The sequence below is a fragment of the Carassius auratus genome, unplaced genomic scaffold (assembly GCF_003368295.1).
Source record: "Carassius auratus strain Wakin unplaced genomic scaffold, ASM336829v1 scaf_tig00013823, whole genome shotgun sequence".
Classification (NCBI taxonomy): domain Eukaryota; kingdom Metazoa; phylum Chordata; class Actinopteri; order Cypriniformes; family Cyprinidae; genus Carassius; species Carassius auratus.
The window spans coordinates 2713-26076 of NW_020524450.1; the positions used below are offsets into that span (position 1 = coordinate 2713).

The following is a 23364-nucleotide window of genomic DNA, read 5'->3' on the forward strand; positions in this document are numbered from 1 at the left end:
TCATATTTGTGATTAAATATTGTAGTAAAGAGTAGATCTTTCAGTTAAAGACATATCTATATATATAATATAATAATAATAATAATAATAATAATAATAATAATACACATTTTCTCCCCTGCAGGGTGGCCACAGGTTCTTAAAAAGTGGTAAATGTAACTTGTTTATATCTGTAGACACGCTTTGATAGATGTTTGTGGGATTAATGGGAGGAGTATATCTTAATATTACTGAAATATTGAAGAAAACATATTGTAAAGTCATCAAAGGCGTGAGAAGATATTTAAAATTACCCATAGAAGCTAACAATTTTTTTTTATCTATGTATGCATTTATTTATTTTGATAGCTCCCTCTTTTTTTTTTTTTTTTTTACAATATAGCCAAAAGTGTCAATAATAAGGATCCAAGCACAGTGGCTTTTGTTGATGATACAGTTATACAATGGCCATGTCTCTTTTCTAATAAGAATCTTTAGGTGTCTCGTTTTAGAAATATTATTCCATTTAATACATTAACTTATTCTAATTTTATATTCACTTTCCTTCAATTGGGCATATATTCAGTCATAGTTGGCAACATATGTTTTCAATATCATTTGGATATAAAAATATTAATGATAGTATGTATTTTTGTATTTTAAAGACACAGTCTTTAAATAGTGATCTAAAAGAGTTTGTTGTGTGATTTCCTCTAGTGGACAACATTAGTATTACAGCCTTCATCTCTGTTAGCTCCCCGAGCAGCAGAAATTCATCAAACTTGACTTATTTACTCAGAATGTCTTGTCCATGTGTATGAATTTCTGAGAATTTATGGATCCAAACTAGGGCTGGGACAACGCGTCGAGGTCATCGATGACGTCGACGCAAAAAATACGTTGACGCAAAATATGCGCATCGACCTGTTTTTATTTCTCTAAAAAACGTTTGCAAACGTTTACTTTATGTGCGCTGAATATACGCGATGGCCGGATCAACATTCTGTCCAACGTTATATAACCAATCCAGGGGTTTTTCTGCATTTATCTTTTTTTTTTTTTGGCGGCTGTCAAAGCCTTATTTGCGCTGACAGGGCGCGTACGAGAGAGAGCCCCGGCTGCGCGCGCACTCACAGTCTTCAAACAACACGAGCGCTTCTTGCTCTCTCTCTCCCTTGTGCATATTAATCAAAATCATTAAACACGATAGAAAAAGGGCGAAACACCAAAGTTTCACTCGCGCTTGCGCACTCACAGTCTTCAAACTACACGAGCGCTGTCTTGCTCTCTCTCTCTCTCTCTCTCTCTCTCTCCTCGTGCATATTAACCAAAATCATTAGAAACGATAGAAAAAGGGCGGAACGCCAAAGTTTCACGTGGAGCATTGGGAGATTTTTTTTTTCTCCATGACAGGCTGCTGGCTCCCACTGTTAATTTTTTTTTTTTTTTGTAAAAGCACTCTCTGTATTAGCTTAAAGCCCTCAAGTTTGCATTGGTTACTGTATTCTTTCAATTGCTCTAAACAAGTATTTTGGGTGACCTTTTTTATTGAATGCTAGACATCAAGTTGTTGTTATTTTCATCTGAAAGAAGAACTTTTTTTCAGTAAGCTAGGCCCTATGTGTTCAGTAAGCTTGTTTCAGTAAGCTATGTGTTTTCAAGGCTTCAAGGTTATTTGAATGCTATCTCTATACAAGTGCAAAGTAATGCATTCTTAGTCAGTCTTTTATTTTGTAATTTTAAGAGCAATAAACATATATTGCAATGTTAAGGAATTCATGTTTTTTTCATTCAGATATGTAAATCAACATGTATAAATTGTTAGTAGTCAATTAATGGGGAGATAATCGAAATCGAATCGGTCTGAAAAAATTAATCGTTAGATTAATCGATGCATCGAAAAATAATCGCTAGATTAATCGTTTAAAAAAATAATGGTTTATCCCAGCCCTAATCCAAACACTGACACTGATCTCTCATAATCACCTGATAAATGGATATTTACTGTCCTGCGTTACTAACAGTTTAGTTTTTCATTTTGTGCAATGCCTCTTCAGTCCCTTCTGTTTCTTCTGCAGTGGAAAGATCAGTTTTGTAGATAGTTTTTGTTTATAGGATTGGTAACAGCCCTATATTGTCTTATATTAAGTGAAATTATTAATAAAATGTAAATGTAATAGAATTTGATATGAAAGATGATGCATGCATTTAATTACGGTTAGGGAAAATGCCCTTTGAATAGGTTAAAAATGACATGGAAATCAATTTAAATAAATTTTTGTATGCAGTTTTAAGTCATATACTGTAAAACAATTTTCCAACAACAAAATCATGGCCAGTGAAAATGATAGCAATGCTAGTAGATTTGGAAAAATTGTTAATGTCAAGTATATATCCCAGGGAGTCGATGTACAGAAATAAAATGTAGGAATATTCTGACCCCAAACATAGTTTGAATAGTTGTGTATATTGTAACACAAAATTTCTATTTTGAATAAACCCTGTTCTTTTGAACCTTTTATATCTCAAATAATCCTGAAATAATGTTTTTCAACATTATAAATTAGCATTTTAGAATGATTTCTGAAGGATCATGTGACAAGGAAAATTCAGCTTTGCTTCACAGGAATAAATTATATTTTTAAAGTATATTAAAATAGAAAACTTTTATTTTTAAATTGCAAAAATATTTCACAATATTATTTTGTGAAATAATATTCAGTATTATAGATACAGCCTTGATAAGCCTAAGAAACCTCTTTAAAAAACTTTACTGAACTTTCTCAGGTAACTTAAAATGTAGATAATTTTAGTTATATCAAGGGTCAAATCAAATATAAAGAGCACATTAGAGTTAAAAGCTACACAGTTTTGTGCATGCACTGTTCAGGTCTGGTATAAAGGATGGTTTTGCTCAGGTGGCTGAAATGTTCGACTAATAGAGAAATGCTTCATGTGGTAGTTATCATGTCAGCCAGTATTGTGGTGCATCAAAGACATCCATCTATAAATGTCATCCCCGTGCAGAGACCTTTTGTACTTCTTGCAGATGTATTTTCTTTTATTTCTTTGACTTTGGGGACTGTGTTTCCAATAGAATTTCTAACCTCTCTTGTTTGAGTATTAATAAAATAAAATAATAAATTATTTTGTAAAGTGTTTTTTCACAATACATGCCATTTCAAAGCAGCCTTATAGAAAATGTGCATGTCTCTATACAATTTAGTCTGATCTATAATATAAATATACTTTTCAACTTGAATGAGGTTGTGTGATTTGATTTTATTGTGATGTTTCTTCTCTTGTAAACTCTGGTTTGATAACACGCTGGGAAGCAATATTGACATTTCCTCACTGCTATTCACGATGTACTTTTATTTAAGTATTTTGGGTGTAATACATTATGTTTACTGTCTGATGTAGTGGAAAGTAAAAGTTGTATGAACATGTCCTCTGGACCTTCCCTATTTTACTTTGTTAACAGACTGTTTCCACACACAAGAAGAACTGAAGTTTGGCTTGAGGTCTTGGAGTCTTCACTGATGAGCTGGATGAGTTGAATCAGGTGTGTTTGATCCGGGACACATCTCAAAATGTGCAGTGTTGGGCTTCTCCAGGACAGGATGGGAACCACTGCCTTATGGACACACTTAAGAGTTTACAGAGATTATTATTTTTTTTACTTTCAACTTGCATTTTAAAATAAACTTTAATTTAATTGTGGTGCTTCTAATTAAGTGATAAAAAGCAGTTGCAAATGATGAACAAAATAAATATACTTTTTCTCTGCACCGAGAAAACATGCAACACTTGTTTTTACTACCAAATTATTCTCAATATCTAATTATTATATTAATATTTCACATACATTGGAAAGGTTTCTGTGAAGAACTCAGTGTTGTATAGTGATCAGAAGTAAAATGAAAAGTGTCAGTAAAATAAATAATGTTAATTTTTATAAATCTATGATTGTTGCTTTATTAAATAGTTAATGTATCCCTCAAGACCTCTTAGTGTAAGCTTGTATAATACAGACTAGTATCTCAGTCTGTTACAGACATTACAAGCAATATGTTGTGGTCTTTCGACCAATCTTGTGTTGAGGTCTGAAGTTAGACACATGGTAAATGTGGTGGCACCCATCCAAGTACATGACCAAATCTGGTAATTGTTGGTTATATTATTTTAGAAAACCTTTTTTTTTTATTCTCTCTTCTTTTTATCATTTTTATTCTGTGTCAGAATCTTTGTCGGATATTGCATAAATGACATAAATTAAGGAGATAACATTAATAAAACTGCATTCTGTCTCTCTTGAATTAAAACTCAATGGTCAATGTGTGGATGAACTGAAATCCCATGAGCTTTAATAGGACTATTCTCCATCACATAATTGTGTTGTTAAAAGCCAGGAATGACATGCTAACTGTCCATGCTAGAAGGCCTTCCATCCATCCATCCATCCATCCATCATCTTCCGCTTATCCGGAGCCGGGTCGCGGGGGCAACAGTCTAAGCAGAGACGCCCAGACTTCCCTCTCCCTAGCCACTTCTTCCAGCTCTTCCGGGGGGACCCCGAGGCGTTCCCAGGCCAGCCGGAGACATAGTCCCTCCAGCGTGTCCTAGGTCTTCCCCGGGGTCTCCTCCCGGTGAGACGTGCCTGGAACACCTCCCTGGGAAGGCGTCCAGGAGGCATCAGAAATAGATGCCCGATCCACCTCAGCTGGCTCCTCTCGATGTGGAGGAGCAACGGCTCTACTCTGAGCTCCTCCCGAGTGACCGAGCTTCTCACCCTATGTCTAAGGGAGCGCCCAGCCACCCGACGGAGAAAGCTCATTTCAGCCGCCTGTATCCGGGATCTTGTCCTTTCGGTCATGACCCACAGCTCATGACCATAGGTGAGAGTAGGAACGTAGATTGACCGGTAAATCGAGAGCTTTGCCTTACAGCTCAGCTCCTTCTTCACCACGACAGACCGGTACAGCGACCGCATTACTGCAGAAGCTGCACCGATCCGTCTGTCAATCTCACGTTCCATCCTTCCCTCACTCGTGAACAAGACCCCAAGATACCTGAACTCCTCCACTTGAGGCAGGAATTCTCCACCAACCTGAAGTGGGCAATCCACCCTTTTCCGACTGAGAACCATGGCCTCGGACTTGGAGGTGCTGATTCTCATCCCAGCCGATTCACACTCGCTGCAAACCGTCCCAGTGCACGCTGAAGGTCCTGGTCTGAGGAGGCCAACACGACAACGTCATCCGCAAAAAGCAGCGACGAAATCGTATGCTCCCCAAACCGGACACTCTCCGGCCCTTGGCTGCGCCTAGAAATTCTGTCCATAAAAATTATGAACAGAACCGGTGACAAAGGGCAGCCCTGCCGGAGTCCAACATGCACCGGGAACAGGTCTGACTTACTGCCGGCAATGCGAACCAAGCTCTTGCTCCGGTCGTACAGGGACCGAACAGCCCTACGTAGGGAGCCGCCGACCCCATACTCCCGGAGCACCCTCCACAGGATGTCGTGAGGAACACGGTCGAATGCCTTCTCCAAGTCCACAAAACACATGTGGACTGGTTGGGCAAACTCCCATGAACCCTCCAGCACCCTGGAAAGGGTATAGAGCTGGTCCAGTGTTCCACGACCGGGACGAAAACCACACTGTTCCTCCTGAATCCGAGGTTCCACTATCGGCCGAATTCTCCTCTCCAGTACCCTGGCATAGACTTTCCCAGGGAGGCTGAGAAGTGTGATCCCCCTATAGTTGGAACACACTCTCCGGTCCCCCTTCTTGAAAAGAGGGACCACCACCCCGGTCTGCCAGTCCAGAGGTACTGTCCCCAACCGCCATGCGATGTTGCAGAGGCGTGTCAGCCAAGACAGCCCCACAACATCCAGAGACTTGAGGTACTCGGGGCGGATCTCATCCACCCCCGGTGCCTTGCCACCGAGGAGCTTTTTAACTACCTCGATGACTTCAGCCCGGGTGATGGACGAGTTCCTCTCCGAGTCCCCAGCCACTGCTTCCTCAACGGAACACAAGTCGGTGGGATTGAGGAGATCCTAGAAGTATTCCTTCCACTGCCCGACGGTATCCCCAGTTGAGGTCAATAGGTGCCCATTTCTCCTGTTAACAGTGTTGGTAGGGCACTGCTTCCCCCTCCTGAGGCGTCGAACAGTTTGCCAGAATCTCTTCGAGGCCAACCGATAGTCTTTCTCCATGGCCTCACCGAACTCCTCCCAGGCCCGAGTTTTTGCCTCCACGACTACCCGGGCTGTGGTCCGCTTGGCCTGCCGGTACCTGTCAGCTGCCTCCGGAGTCCCACAAGCCATCCCAGGCCCGATAGGACTCCTCTTCTAGACTGTAAACACTGATTTGGGGCTCTAGATTATCTTAAAATTGGTACTGAAACTCTTTTAAGGCTGAGCCTAAAAAACATCATAATCATTTACTTGTATGCGTTGTTTTGAGAGAAAATATTCATATTGTCCTATATCTGTTGATGTTTGGCTCTGCACTTTCAAATAATCAAATTATAAAAAAATAATGTTTATTTTAATTTCACCATTTATCTTGCTGACTGCTACACTAAGGATTGACTCCCTTATTCTTTATGAGGACAAGTCATTTTGAGCAGGAGGTCTTCATCAGGCTACATCACTTGTGAGATGACTGAGGTATTTAAAGCTCTTAATCAGCTGAGTAGTTCTTGAAATAAAGAACAAGGGAGACCATCTTTAGTGTGTGGGGTCTTCCTAACGTCTTGTTCCTTAATAAGCAGACTTTTTACATATGTGCCCCCGACACCAGGTTTTGGGAGGTACATACACTACTTCTGTTTTTGCCTGCTGTTCAGAATGTACAGGTCAGATTTGTATTGTAGAGATGTTATTTATGTGATTTCAGAATCCAGCAACATCCTCACCAAGAAGAAGAGTTTGATGAGTACATGTGAGGAGCCATCAAATCAGCAACAGTTAAATATGGCAGGCTGCTATATATGAAATTAAAGTAATTAAAACAAGTTTTATTACAAGTGTAACTGTAACATGATTGCTAAGAATATAAATATAATCCAGCACATTACCTTGTTAATGGAAAGACATCTGTTTGCAGTAATCTTAGTAAAAGTGATCTACAGTAATAACAGTGTCATCTGAAGAGGAAGGGGATCCAGGGAAAGTCACAAACGCTATGCCATAATGACACAAGACACATATGTACAATATTTTATGAGCTCACTTACAACAGCTTTTAAAAACCTTTTTATTGGTATAAAGTGCATGGTGCAAATGGACAGACTTGAAAGTTAAAATTATTTTAAATGACGGTATCATTATTTGACACTGTTCAATAGTTTTATATAAATTTGAAACATTTATTTAATTATTTCCCATGTAAAATAGCTTTGTATAAAGATGTCGTAACAGGTTGTCAGTTAATTGCCAAGGCATTTCCAGAGTTTGATATAGATGAAATGTGTATCCAAAATATGTGATAAATAAAGACAAGTTAAGGATCAACCACTATGAATATGTTTATTTATTTTATGAGACCATTCTCTGAACAAACTCCCAGATACATTTTATGTCTTACACTTTGTGTCTGAAAATAAAGAAATAAAAAAACATTTCTAAAAAACAGTATGATGACAACTCATAAACCCACTCAAAAGTGTTAACAACTGATGTGTGAAACGAACAAACAAATTATTATTTATTATTACAACAGAGGAAATAATATACAATTATAGTTGTTTCAACTTTGCTATGCAAGTTCAAAATAAAGTGAACTCAGTAGTGAGCATTCTGTTAACTTATCCCCATGAGTGGGTTCAACGTAGTAATTTCATTTAAGTTATGTCTTAGAATTAGGGTATCAAGTTAAGATGATCTAAAAGAATGTTTTGTTTTAACTTAATTATAAAAAGACATTTTTTTTTTTCAAATTAAAACCAATGTTAAGCTAATACAAGCTATACATAAACACTTCAATCATCTCAAACTGGCAATCAATACTTTTTTGGTACCAAACTTCAGTTGGGTGCAGGTCACATAATGAGGCTAAGTGGGTTGTGCACAATCATGGGGAAGACTGCTGGTCTGACAGTTGTCCAGAAGACAATCATTGACACCCTTCACAAGGAGGGTAAGCCCCAAACATTCATTGCCAAAGAAACTTGTTCATGCCAACCCGACTCATCTTGTATGATGGAAAGATTAGGCACCCCCACAGCAACAACGCCAGTGTACATTGAACTCAATTTGAGTCAAATTAACACTCTTGAAATGTATATATGACTCCCTCCGTTTTGGGAGTTAAAATAACACTTTCGAAAGTGTGAAATATGTACATTTTAACACTGAAAGAGTTTATTTGTAAATCCAGCATGGTGTTGAAATGTACTCTGTGCGTAATGTACATATTTCACACTTCTGAAAGTGTTATTCTAACTCCGAAACGGAGGGAGTCATATATACATTTCAGGAGTGTTAAAATTGAGTTAATTGTGTGGTGTTCAGGTTCAGGAGTTCAATGTTCAAGTAAAAAATAAAATACATACATACATACATACATATATATAAAATAATCCACAAATCAATGCGTGTTTACAATTATTTATTTAAATTGAAACATTGTAACTCTTTATCCCTGCACAAAAATGTCTTCACATTCAGTGTTTTTCAATACATTTAAACATATTCTTAAAAAATGAAAACATATAGTCAAAGCAAATCAGTATAAAAGCAAGTCAAAGCAAATCAGTGCAAAATCTTATTTTGTCAATATGTTTTTTGAATTTTATTAGGTTTATAGTGCTTACATTATCTGCTTTAAACCACAGCATCTCATTCATTACCATCAAAGCTGAATGCAGGGTCGTACTTAGCTGATGCGAAGGTGCAAAGTAGAGCGCATTCCCAGGGTGGCATTCAGTCCGTTTACCCCCTCAAGTGCGGAGTCCGTTGCGACCGCACCAGTTACACCCCTAAGGACGGCGCTGGCTGAATGTATGTTACTCATCACTGAACAAAGTCTGTGCCAATGGCGTTTGGACCTCGGTTTTTTTTTTTTTTTTAGGACGACAAGACGTGGTTCTCTGCAGTTTCCAGCTAAGCAAATCCGCTCCCACTTGCAGCATCACAAAAGTGCTCCTATAATCATTTCACATCAATTTATCAAAGCTTTTATTAACAAGTGAAATGTCAGAGACAAGTATCAATTACAATACAATAATAGTTTACTCAAAACATTTACCCCAAAATGTTGTCAATCTTCATGTGGTTCCAATCCTGTATGACATATGTGTCTTACATGTCTGTGGAATGGCATGAGTATAAGTAAATAACAATTCAGGTGAACAATTTGATTTAAGGGTTATTTCGCCCCCAAAAAATAAAAATGATGTCATCTTTATTTACCCGACTGCTGGTCTCTGTGCATGAATGTGCGTTGTGACCAATCAAGATGAATAAAAACACAAAATAAAATACAATCTATGTGCTTTTTTCTCTGAGGTAAATACATCTGTTGTGCTCGTTGCAACAGGAAGTGATCACGTTCATCTGTCAGCTGTCATGACAACCGAAGCTCCAGTCCGGAGTCAGTGAAGAAATTACACATTTTTGGGATTTCCTTTAGTTTTTTATGTAATATTTTTATTAATCTTGATTTTTTTCAGAACTTGTGTGCAATTCAGTGTGAACTGAACGAATAGTGTCTCATGTGCACAGAGTCATGCACAGAGACCAACAATCAAGTCAGGATGTTTGTTAAATAATATGAAAAAGTTCAGTATGTTTCTCACCAAACCTTATTGTATACACACACAACACTTGGAATATACATCACATGAGACATAAGACCACTCTGTTATACTTTGGCTTCTATTTTAATAGCTTGATGTTATTCGCCATAGACTGACATTATATGGACAAGCATATTCGGGACATTTTATTTAAATCTCCTTTTGTGATATGACATAAGACAAACTTCAAGGGTAAGTAGATGATTATTTACATTTTGGGGTAAACCATAACCCTTTAAGGAAAAGCATTTAACTCACTGTAAAATATTTTCTTGTAAAAAGAAGTCCGTCTTACTGGAAAATAAGTTGTGGTTCCTGAATTCCATGTTGATCTCAATGCGCTGAGGCAGGGCTCCGTCTATCAGAATGAATGCACATAAATGGGACAGCACATAAATAAATGACAGTACAAGCATACCAAAAAAATCAAATCTAATTTGTAGTTCATGCTACCCACGTGTAACTCATGCAGTATAGAGAGTTTGAGGACCGTATATTGAAAAGTTATTTACAAATATATACAAATGAATATATATATGAAAATATATGAATATATGAAACAAACATATACACACACACATACATGTGTGTGTGTGTGTGTGTGTGTGTGTGTGTGTGTGTGTGTGTGTAAAAATCACACAAATCCAATATACAGATACATCAACATTATGAAAACCTTTTAAATGAATGCTTAATGTAATCACAAAATTTGGTCACAAGACAGACATGCAAGAAACAATTAACTTACGTAAATGATATTGCTATTTTACATTTGGGCCGTTTACAGTGGTTTGATTTGACATCAAATTTAATCTGTGAGAAACGTTTCAGATCGTCTAGGCACGCACAGCATAAAAATATCATTATTACATAATATTATTGTATGAAAAACATAGTTAATGAGGTAAAACACTTACTCTGTGTTCATCTTCAGTTCTCTCTTCACAGCAGTTCAGTCAGTGTACTGTTTGAGTAAATGATTTACTCCAGGATATTGGTTTGTTTGAACTCAGAGGGAGTGTCAGCCACATTAAACAAGTTAACAGCTTAAGTCATTTGTGGATTAATGCTTATTGGAGACGCGAACCGTTTAAAACGATTCAGTTCGATTTGGTGAACTGGTTCAAGAAGATCCGGTTACATCGAATGATTCGTTCACGAACCGGATATCACAAACTGCTTTGTTTTGAACTCTCTCACAACAGACACGGAAGAGAAGACAATGCTGAATAAAGTCGTAGTTTTTGCTATTTTCGGATCAAAATGTATTTTCGATGCTTCAAAATATTCTAACTGACCCTCTGATGTCACATGGACTACTTTGATGATGTTTTTCTTACCTTTCTGGACATGGACAGTATACCGTACACACAGCTTCAATGGAGAGACTGAGAGCTCTCGGACTAAATCTAAAATATCTTAAACTGTGTTCAGAAGATAAACGGTGGTCTCACGGGTTTTAAGTTACTTCTGGTCTCTCCCTTCTCACAGCAGTTCAAATCTGTGAGAGACGGTTCGGCTCGTTAGGCGTGCACAGCATTTAAATATCGTCATAAAGTAAAATTATATAAAAAATACATGTAAACGAGGTAAAACACTTACTTATGGTGTTTTGCTTTGATAAGACCAAATTCCCCATCGTGAGTGAAATAATATCTCTCTCTTGGAGAACAGCACATAAATATCGATATAAATCAATATAGTGTTATTAAATACATATTTTAAATGAGATGAAAACACTCACTTTCAGAATTCCCTCATAGAAAATAACTGACATCCTCGTCTGTTCTGGTTCGGAAGAGTATAATTGTTGAATACAGTGGTTATTTTGTTGTCTTTGTGCCCAAAATACATTCTCATAGCTTCATAGAATTACAGTTGAACAACACATGGACTGTTTTACCAATCTCCTTGCAACCTTTCTGGCTCTGGGAACATTTCAGTTATGCTGCAGTCTATGGAGAGTTAGAAAGCTCTCATGTTTCATAAAAAATATCTTAATTTGTGTTCTGAAGATGAACAAAGGTCATGGAATCACACAAGGGGGAGTAATTAATGACAGAATTTTCTTTTTTAGGCCCACTATCCTTTAAAGCTGTAGAATATGATTTGTAGACCAGATCATCTTTGAAGCACCACAATATTTAATTTAAAATGCTATTTTCACACACATTTTGCCTTGCACAAATATTTGTGAATTGAATGTTACAGAAGTCTATACTGTGATTTAGATGAAATTTCAGATAATTGTTCACCTCTACTGTTAAATGAACAAATACATCTGGACATTGCCCAAACATAATAAACATCTTACAAATAGAAATACATCCTTCATGAAGACTCACATCAATTAATGTCAATTAAAATGTATGGATGTATGGAAAGAGTTTTTAAGTTCACTAGAAAACACACACTGGTGTCTGTGAACTTCACTCTGACAACATTGTTGGTTTGTATTCTGAAGGAACCAAAAATACAAAGTTAAACATGATAACACTCACAGTCATCACAAATCTCTCAACAAGTATTAAACCATTTTTTCTTTATTTTTTTAAATAGAAACACTACTTTATTGTCTTTATTGTTGGATGATTCTCTTTATACAGAATCTTTGGAAACCCTCAGCTGGACAAAGTAATGATGCAATCAAAAACCAGTTGGACATTGAGCCTATAAACATAAAGAAGCAGGAACTAGAACAAGTATTAATACTACACCTTTATATGAATAGAAATTATTTAAAGTAACAAATAAATACAAATCTCTGCATGTGGAACATTTGCAATAAACATGATAGATAACAGTCCAGGAAGAGTGATAATAATAATGCAGTGTTTAAATGTATTCGGTGTAATATCCTCTCTCCAGTACAGCAGGTGGCAGTAACTGTTCAGCTCGCTCGAGACCCTCCAGTAAAACCCACGAAGAAGAAGAAGACGAAAACGAAAGTAACTGAAGACAACACGCAGATAGCAAGAGAAAGCGTTGCTGGTTAGATTTGATGTCCTAGAAAACATTTTTCATTTTCAAGCTTAAAGCACAGAAAAAATGAGCGTTTCAAATGCTTATAAATTCTCTTCGTAGTGGACAAGACTGCAAGTAAGTTTTCAGAAAGGGGTTATTGAAAACGAATGTGTTTCTGAAGGTGTCTCCGTATTTCCTCTTCTGTTTTATGCTGTTGACTTTGAGACGCAAAATCGAAAGTTTTTGTTTTTAAATCAGCCATTTCTCATTAAGATTATTTGGTTATTCTACATGGATGTGCATTAGTTTGTAGCTCACTTTATTTTATATAGTGTTTTTGTTGCTGTTGCTGTAATTCAATTCAATTCAAGTTTATTTGTATAGCGCTTTTTACAATACAAATCGTTACAAAGCAACTTTACAGAAAATTATGTTTCTACAATATTTAGCAGTAGCTAGTAGTTTGTGCACATTTGACAGGATTTTAGAAAAAATAAAAATAATAATAATAATACAAGACGTAGTCAGCTAGACGATGAACTATCAATATTATTAATTAAGTTATTATATGATGCAGTCACACATTTAGCAATAATTGTTAGTTCTGTTTGTTGATTCAGGGTCAGCATCATCTGAGGTCCTCTGAGGGTCAGCATCATCTCTTCTCAGGTGTTCTGGATCCAGACTGGAGCTTGTGTAAATCCTAGTTAGAGAAGAGAGGAAAGATGAGTCTCTCACAGAAACAGAGGTAAGACTGAGTCTTTTTTCAGACAATCATTTTAAACACTGCTGCAGTTTCAGAGGATTGCTGGAAAAACACAAAACCTTAACAAACTGTGTTTTATATTTACAAATGATGTGCAGAACGTCAGAGCTTCATAACTTACTAACTAAAAATAAAATTGATATTTTAAAAATAGCCAATAGATGTTAAATAGCTCATAATTGAAAATCAGAACGTCAGAGCTTATAGATGATGAATATCTCAGAAATGAAAATCAGAATCATCATTTACAAACATTTTACAGTCACTCTTCAGCACTGGGTCTGCACTTAATTAAAATATTCAACATCAGTGATTTTTTTCATCTAAATACACTGTACATAAAATACAATAAACCACACCTAAATACACTGTACATAAAATACAATAAACCACACCTAAATACACTGTGCATAAAATACAATAAACCACTTCTAAATACACTGTACATAAAATACAATAAACCACACCTAAATACACTGTATTTGATGTTGACACTTCAGAATATAAAGTTGTTAAAGTGAAGAAGAAAATTATAACTTTATGAGTTTGTATCTGAAAGTTGATAGTTGCAAATCTCTTTAATTAGATCAGTCAAATATTTGTAAAAATGTATTTATTCTCACATTTGAAGTACTTTGAAGAAATTGTTAAACAAATGTGAGTCTGTAAGTAAGAATGACTGCTAACTTTAAAACTCTGCAGATGTTTCTGTGAAGGACTAGAGAGAATGTGTGTCAATATAAAACACAGATAAACCTCCTGTAGAAAAGTTTCTCTTCTCTCTTTGTGTCATTAGTGTAAGATCAGACTCACATGTGTCTGTGAAGAGTGACCGGTCAAAGGATGATAACATGCCGAACTTCAGTGAGAAAAAAACATCTATCAAAAGGTATTTATTGTCTTTGACATTATAATGTTGTGTTGGCTTATTTCTCCACTAAGATGCTTGTGATGGAAATTAATGAAATAACACAATAAATCACTGATTTCCTCTTTATTGAACTCAGTCTGGAGCTTCTTTCCAGTAACACAATCACACAAGCAGACACAAGGAGGTATAAATTAACCATGAAAAATAGATCATGCAGCCAAACATGAATATGTCTTTCCATCTATCCGTAGTCATAGATGGACAAATGCATGTCTATACTGTGCTTCATTACCATCCTCAACAGTGAAGCTCTTTAAATGAGACTGAAGGAGCTCCTGTAGTAAAGTGTTTTGTTCTTTGTGTCATTAGTGTAAGATCAGACTCACATGTGTCCAGCTCTGTGTCTGTGAAGAGTGACCAGTCAAAGGGTAGAGTACCAAACTTCAGTGAAGAAACAACACAAACCAAATGGTATTAGATCTGTTTCTTATTTTTGTTTACACACAGACTCAGAAAGTGTGTCAGTGAATAATTATCAGAAAACTTTGTCCATAAATGTATCATTTATTTATTGTTTTTCTCTTTGCTAAAATGTTTACAAGATATTTTGGTCATTTTTTTCTTCCTAAAAATGCAGTATTTTGATTTATTTTATTTACTCTCAGGCTTCAGTATGAAACATTAGATCCAGATTTACAGTCTCACAGGAACCACAAGAATTTTACAGACAGTCTCCTGCAGATCTTCCAGGTAATAAAACAAATTTTCAAGAATATTTAATAATTATAATAAACAAATATGTATTGAATAAGAGTGTGACAGAGCTTTTATTTCAACTTTTTCTTTTTAAGAACCTATAAAATAAGAATGAAAGCCTATTTTTATTAATATTTACAACAAAGTAATGTTTGTCTCAACTTTATTTTTGATGAATATTCTTAATTACTGAATAAATAATTTTGACCAATTATAGTATTTTTTTCTCTCATTCATTCTTTTCTTTCTTTGTAGGATCTTGAGAGCAAAATAATAACATTTCTGAAGAAAGAACTGGAAAAGTTTAAGAAAATATTACAAAAAGAGGACATGGAATACTTTGTGAAGGACTTTAATGAGAACAGATGCAGTATGAAAGAAGCAGCTCTTGATCTCACGCTCTACTTCCTGAGAGAGATGAAGCAAGATGAAGCTGCTGATGCACTAGAAGGTGAGAGACTCTGTTCGCTGCTTCCAGTGCCGTGTCACTCTGTTTTCTCTTCCACAATCACTGTTATGACTCACAGGAAGATCATTTGCTGTTCATATGCCTCTCATATTATCTTCATAACCTCATCTGTCTCTTCCAATGACAGACTTCCTTTAGACTTCCACATTCTGTGCTGTACATACAGTGGGGCTCGAAAGTTTGGGCACCCCTTGCAGAATCTGTGAAAATATGAGTAATTTTCAAAAAAATGAGAGAGATTCATACTAAATGCATGTTATTTTTTATTTAGTACTGTCCTGAGTAAGATATTGTACATAAAAGATATTAACATTTAGTCCACAAGACAAAAAATTGCTGAAATTATTAAAATAACCCCACTCAAAAGTTTGGGAACCCTTGGTTCTTAATACTGTGTTCTGTTACCTGATGATCCTCGACTGTCTTTCTGTTTTGTGATGGTTGTGCATGAGTCCCTTGTTTGTTCTGAACAGTTAAACTGAGCAGCGTTCTTCAGAAAAATCTTTAAGGTCCTGCAGATTCTTCAGTTTACCAGCATCTTTGCATATTTGAATCATTTCCAGCAGTGACTGTATGATTTTGAGATGCATCTTATCACACTGAGGACATTTGAGGGACTCAAACACAACTATTTAAAAAGATTCAAACATTCACTGATGCTCCAGAAGGAAACAAGATGCATTAAGAGCTGGGGGGTGAAAACTTTTGGAATTTGAAGATCAAGGTAAATTGTACTTAATTTGTGTACCGGGAAACATACAAGTATCTTCTGTTGCTTACGAAGGGCAGAACTAAATGGAAAAAAAAATATTTCAACAAAATAAGACAAATTTGGCCATCTTCATCGTGTTCAAAAGTTTTCACCCCCAGCTCTTAATGCATCTTGTTTCCTTCTGGAGCATCAGTGAATGTTTGAATCTTTTTAAATAGTTGTGTTTGAGTCCCTCAAATGTCCTCAGTGTGATAAGGTGTATCTCAAAATCATAAAGTCACTGCTGGAAAGAGTTCAAATATGCAAAGATGCTGGAAAACTGAAGAATCTGCAGGAGCTTAAAGATTTTTCTGAAGAACGCTGCTCAGTTTAACTGTTCAGAACAAACAAGGGACTCATGCACAACCATCACAAAACAGAAAGACAGTCGAGGATCATCAGGTAACAGAACACAGTATTAAGAACCAAGGGTTCCCAAACTTTTGAGGGGGTTATTTTAATAATTTCAGCATTTTTTTTTTTTGTCTTGTGGACTAAATGTTAATATCTTTTATTTACAATATCTTACTCAGGACAGTACAAAATAAAATCTAACATGCATTTAGTATGATTTTTTTTTTTTTAATTACTCGCATTTTCACAGATTCTGCAAAGGGTGCCCAAACCTTCGAGCCCCACTGTAACAAACCCAGAGACTAAACAATCTGTATATTTTATTCATGCGTTTAGATGAGCTGTTCATCATTCATCAGCTAAAGTGTAGCCTAAAGAAGAAGTATCAATGTGTGTTTGAAGGAATTGCAAAGCAAGGTGACTCTACACTTCTGAAGAACATCTACACAGATCTCTATATCACTCAGGGTTGTAGTGAACAGGTCAATACTGAACATGAGGTGAGACAGATTGAAGTTGCTTCCAGACGTCATGAATCACAGGAGATACAGGTTGAGTGCAAACATTTGTTTGAAGCACCTGAACAAGACAAGCAGATCAGAACTGTACTGACAAAAGGAGTTGCTGGCATCGGAAAATCAGTCTCTGTGCAGAAGTTTGTTCTGGATTGGGCCGAAGGAAAAGAAAATCAAGATATCAGCTTCATATTTCCTCTTCCATTTAGAGAGATGAACTTAAAGGAGCAAGATAAACTAAGTTTGATGGACCTTATAACTCAGTTTTTCCCAGAGACAGAAGGACTGAACCTTATAAGAAGAAATCAATTCAAAGTCTTGTTCATTCTTGATGGATTGGATGAATGTCGTCTTCCTGTAGACTTTAAGGATAATGAGACGTGGTCTGATGTTTCATCACCTGTCTCTCTGGATGTTCTCCTGACGAACCTCATCAAGGGAAATCTGCTTCCTTCTGCTCTCATCTGGATCACCAGCAGACCAGCAGCTGCCAGTAAGATTCCTCCTGACTGTATCGACCGGCTGGCAGAGATACGAGGATTCAATGATGCACAAAAGGAGGAGTACTTCAGAAAAAGATTCACGGATGAGAATCAGGCCAAAGAAATCATTGATCATGTTAAACAATCAAAGAGTCTCTTTATCATGTGCCACATCCCAGTCTTCTGCTGGATTTCAGCCACTGTTCTCCAGAACATTTTAGAGGAGAAAAGAAATAATGTTGTGAAAAACAATCAGACTGATGATGTCTCCAAAACACTGCAGAAGTCAAATACTGAAGACACTCCTAAGACTCTGACACAAATGTACACACACTTCCTCAGATTTCAGATCCAGCAGAGCAGACGAAAGTATGATGGAGAACATACACCAGATGTTTCCTGGGATAAAGATGCCATCTTTTCACTGGGGAAACTGGCATTTGATCAGCTGGAAAGAAACAATGTGATCTTCTATGACACAGATCTGGAAGCCTGTGGTATTGACGTCTATAAGGCATCAGTGTACTCAGGCATGTGTACCCAGATCTTTAAGGAGCAAACAGGGATCACTCTTGGTACCATGTACTGCTTCGTTCACTTGAGCATTCAAGAGTTTATTGCAGCCCTTTATGCACATCTGTTTCTAGACATCAACAAGAAATATATGTTTGATCAAGACTCTACAGAACAGGAAAACAAAAGTGAAACCATGATTGATTTGCTCAAGACTGCAGTGGACATGTCACTAGAGAGTGATAATGGACACCTGGATCTTTTTCTTCGCTTCCTCCTTGGTTTGTCACTCCAGTCCAATCAGAGACTCTTACAGGGTCTGTTGACACATGAAGATGACAATGACAAGAGCAAGAAGGAAATTGTTCAGTACATCAAGCAGAAATTAGAGTCGAATCTGTCTCCAGAGAGATCCATCCATCTGTTCTACTGTCTGAATGAACTGAACGACCAAACTCTGGTGAAAGACATTCAGACCCACCTTAGCAAAGGAAGTCTCTCATCTGCTGATCTTTCACCTGGCCAGTGGTCTGCTTTGGTCTTTGTGTTGTTGACATCAGAGGAGGAGCTGGAGGAGTTTGAGCTTCAGAAATTCAAGAAATCAGACGAGTGTCTCATTAGATTATCAGCAGTCATCAAAACCTGCAAAAGAGCTCTGTAAGTTATTTAATATATCTTGTCATGTTTTGTTCTAATCTTAAAATTACATGAATCTACATTGATACATAGCAGGCTTGGACACCACGATTTATAGTGATAATTAACCATACACCAGTTATAAGTAGGGGTAGGCCTCACGATACGATATTATCACGATACTTGTGTCAATATATTGAGATATTCTGAGATTCTGAGGTCTCTTCCGGGTCTATTGTGAGCGCGACTGCTGTGACTGTTGACGTACAGTGTGAAGTAGTAATTTTTATTATTTTATAATTTTCATTTTTGCCTCAAATAACCCTTTCATATTAATTTCAACATTTACTAATTCATTATTAAAATCAACAGTTGTGCTAGTTAACAGTTAATGCACTCTTAATAAACATGAACTAATAATGAACAACTGTATTCTCATTAACTAACTTTAAGAAAGACTAATAAATACTGTAATGTATTGTTCATTGTTTGTTTGTGTTAAACATTAATGGAACCTTATTGTAAACTGATAACTTAATATTAATAATCAATAAATACTTTTTTATCCACTTAAATGTAACAGAATCAGTTATAAGTTGTTGGATTTATTTATTAATTTTTTTTTGGACTATCTAAATAATTATAGTCCTACAAAGTTATTATTATCAGATCACGGCATATAGATATAACATGTTACATTACATTTACATTTATTCATTTAGCAGACGCTTTTATCCAAAGCGACTTACAGATGAAGACAGTGGAAGCAATCAAAAACAACAAAAAGAGCAATGATATATAAGTGCTATAACAAGTCTCAGTTAGGTTAACACAGTACACATAGCATGGGATTTTACATAATATAATAAATAAAAAGAAAACATAGAATAAAAAAAAAAGAATAGAGCAAGCTAGTTAGAGGTCTTTACACATACATACATATACAATTGCGTAATAAATGAAACGAAAATAGAATACAAAAAGATTAGAAAGGTAGTTATTTTTTTTAAAGAATAGAATTAGAATAGTGAGTGTTAAAGTTAGAGGGTCAAATAAAGATGGAAGAGATGTGTTTTAAGCCGATTCTTGAAGATGGCTAAGGACTCAGCTGCTCGGATTGAGTTGGGGAGTTCATTCCACCAGAAGGGAACATGTTACAGCACAGTATCGCTACTGCAAACAGGAGCAAGATTTCTTTGCCATTTTTCCTATTGCCAAGACCTATTTCTCTCAAATATTGTTCACAAATCTGTCTTAATCTGTGTTAGTGAGCACTTCTTTTTCTATTTGCTGAGATAATCCATCCACCTAACAGGTGTGGCATATCAAGATGCTGATTTGACAGCATGATCAGCCTTTAGGCCCTTTCCCACTGTGATTCTGGCAAATACACAGGAAATGTGTCCCAGCAATTGTTGCACTTGTTGCTAGATTTTGCACTTTCACACAGCCAGTGATTACCCGGAATATGTGCATGCGTTCACACACAACCCCTAAAGGTCCTGTAAAGACATGTGACATCAGGGTGTGACGTGTAATGTTTGAGTCGAAAACGCTAGGCAGGTTAACTTTCACTTAAGATAGCGAACAATCTCAGCTTCAGCGCAGAAAGTGAGGAACTAACTGATCTCTGCTTCATTACAATTTGCTAATTTTTTAGTAGAGAACATTGATCTGCCTTCAAAACACCTTGTAAAAGAGTCACGTGATATCGTGCGCCATCAATACGACACACCCTTTGCGGCATTAGTTCTGACTTTTGTTCACTCAGAGCTCGTTCCGGAATTGAACCCTGTAATGTTACTAGGTCCCTAATCCTGGATCAATCCCGGGACGTGTTTGCGTTCACACAGAAGGGGACCCGGAAATTTACTGGGTCCAATGTTCAGTGTGAAAGGGGCTTTAGGCTGGCCACTATAAAAGGCCACTCTAAAATGTGCAGTTTTATTGTATTGATGGTTCAAGGGGGGTGTCCGAAAACCAGTCAGTATCTGGTGTGACCACCATTTGCCACAAAGATCCGTATTGCTGCGGAAAACATTGCTATACTATACCGTATGGTTATAAGCCCTAGTTATAAGTATATATCTATTTTAGGGTAAAGTCAAAACAATTTCTTGAACTTTTTTTTTTCCTTTAAAAACTGCAGTCCTTTGGAATTAAAGTGCAGTGCTGGTTTATTAGATTTACATGGGTTTTATGTAAAAATATCTCTTTTCAGCAAAATAAGCTGTTTAGTTAGCTACAGTAGAAGCACATGATGTTATTATAAAACACACTGTTTCTTAGTTGTTTCTACTCCAATATTCAGTTCAACTTCTGCTATAAAGGAGATATACACTTGCATAACCTTAATGCATAAATTATTAACCTCCAGATTCTCCACCTCAAGACACTCATCAAGATAATAGAGCAGCACTTTTAAATATATAACTCAACTTAAATTGCCATTAATGATATAAGCCTATTATTCATTTACATATTTTATTAAGTTTTATTTTAATCAATTTGAATCAATACAATTCTAATATATATGCAGTGTATTGGTATAAATTATTTTTTTGTATTTAACGAATGTATTACATGTATCTAACTCTGTGATTTGATTTACTTCTCTTGTAGGCTAAATGATTGTGGCTTAACAGACAAAAGCTGTCCAGCTCTGGCTTCAGTCCTTGGATCAGATACCAATCTGAAAGAGCTGAACATGAACAATAATAATCTGCAGGACTCAGGAGTGAAGCTGCTCTGCACTGGTCTTAAAAATATTAATTGCAAACTAGAAATACTGAGGTAAGTTTTGTGACAATCATTAGTGTTTTGTTCATTTAAATTTTGACAATTTGAAGGCTTTAATTTCAGCATAAACTCCACATTCCAGGGCCCTCATTTATCAACCGTGCATATGCACAGATGTGTGTGTAACGAGTGCGGAAGAACAGTCTCATGCAAAGTTAGGGATCTTCCGTCTTGTACTTTAACATAGGAATGTGTGTAAATATAAGCACAACTCTGAGCATGCTTAAGCAGAGAATCTAGTGCTAGAAATGGCAATACTACAAAAAGAAAGTGCTACTGTGTGTTTCCTGTGTCCTTTAATTGCAAATACTACATTTATAAATGAATATTTCAAGTTAGATGAGATATTTAGTCTTATCACCCCAGGAAACAAGACTAAATATATTTTTGCTTATATATAGTAAATGCATCTTGATGATTTAAAGTGAAAAAAAGACAAAAATAATAAGTTATGCCTTTTTTTGCATGCAGCTGGGAAGTCATTTGAAATGTAGCTTTAGTGTCATGACTGATCTTGCTTTGCTGGAGGATTCTGCAAACCATGCTCTGTGCAGAAAACATGTTTAAAAAGAGCGCACTGATCTGTTTAGTGAGTGCACAGAATGTCTTCTCAGTCGGTACTGCTTTCTTTTTCCATTATTTAGGGTGAGGACATTACACATTCACATGATTTATAAAGGGAGGTGTTGTCACTATATATGGTTTATTGGAGCCGTTTCTGAATGCAAATGACAGTGTTTAAATGTGTTTTTTTTTTAAGTCTAGATTTAGGCATGATGCTCTACTGCAGGATAAACACTGTACACTCAACACATTGACATATATTATTTCAATGTTACAAGGACATTTTTAAATTCTTGCTACTGGGTGTTTTTTGTGCGTCTTGTATAAGAGATCGCTGACTGAATGAGTTGCCATCATCATCGTCATCATCACCAGTATTTGTTAAATGTCAGCTAAAACATACTGGTAAATATTAAGATCATAACTGAAGTGTTTTCTCTCATGTAGTCTGAAGAACAACTGTATCACAGAAGGAGGTTGTCATGTTCTGGCTGCAGCTCTAAATTCAAACCCTTCAATTCTGACAGAGCTGGATCTGAGCAGGAATAAACTAGGAGACTCTGGAGTGACAGAAGAAGGTTATAATACAGTTGCAATCAACATAATTCAACCCCCTTGACCTGCTAGACATTTTGCTGCGGAGAATATAATTTTATGAAAAACAGATAACAAAGGCATTAGTAAAGTTTTAAAGTTTGTTAGTACACTTTTGTGTGATTCTCAGAATGGAACATTGAATCATGATGAATTCAAATTGGATCTAAACATTCATGTTCAGAATTATTAACCCCCCCCCCCCCCCCCAAAAAAGTCCAATTTTATTAATAAAATCACCATAAACGCTGTTGTGTTTAGCAGGCTTCTGTGCCACTCTCTAGCTACAGTCTTGGCTCATTCCTCGCTGAAAAAGCTTCCAGATCAACTGATAATCTTTGGTTTTCACATGCCCACTGCTTTCTTAAATTCATCCCAGATATTTTCCAATGAGAGTAAAATCTGGCAGACTGAACAAGCCACTCAAGAACATTCTATGACTGATCCCTGAACCAAGCAGAAGTAGATTTGGATGTGTACTTTGGGAATGACTTTCCTGCAGGAAAGTCCATTGTCATGAGCTTAAGTCTTTGCACCAA

At 36.4% G+C, this 23364-nt stretch overlaps 1 protein-coding gene across 1 annotated transcript; it reads left to right on the forward strand.

Moving 5' to 3' along the window:
* Window positions 1–14346: 14346 nt before the first annotated feature.
* On the forward strand, window positions 14347–19122 carry LOC113074193 (protein NLRC3-like). Its single transcript, XM_026246948.1, has 7 exons — window positions 14347–14410; window positions 14529–14576; window positions 14762–14863; window positions 15058–15142; window positions 15404–15599; window positions 17059–17960; window positions 18003–19122. Exons 1-7 carry the CDS (start codon window positions 14373–14375, stop codon window positions 18891–18893), a joined length of 2262 nt encoding a protein of 753 aa, XP_026102733.1. The 5' UTR covers window positions 14347–14372; the 3' UTR covers window positions 18894–19122.
* Window positions 19123–23364: the final 4242 nt, after the last annotated feature.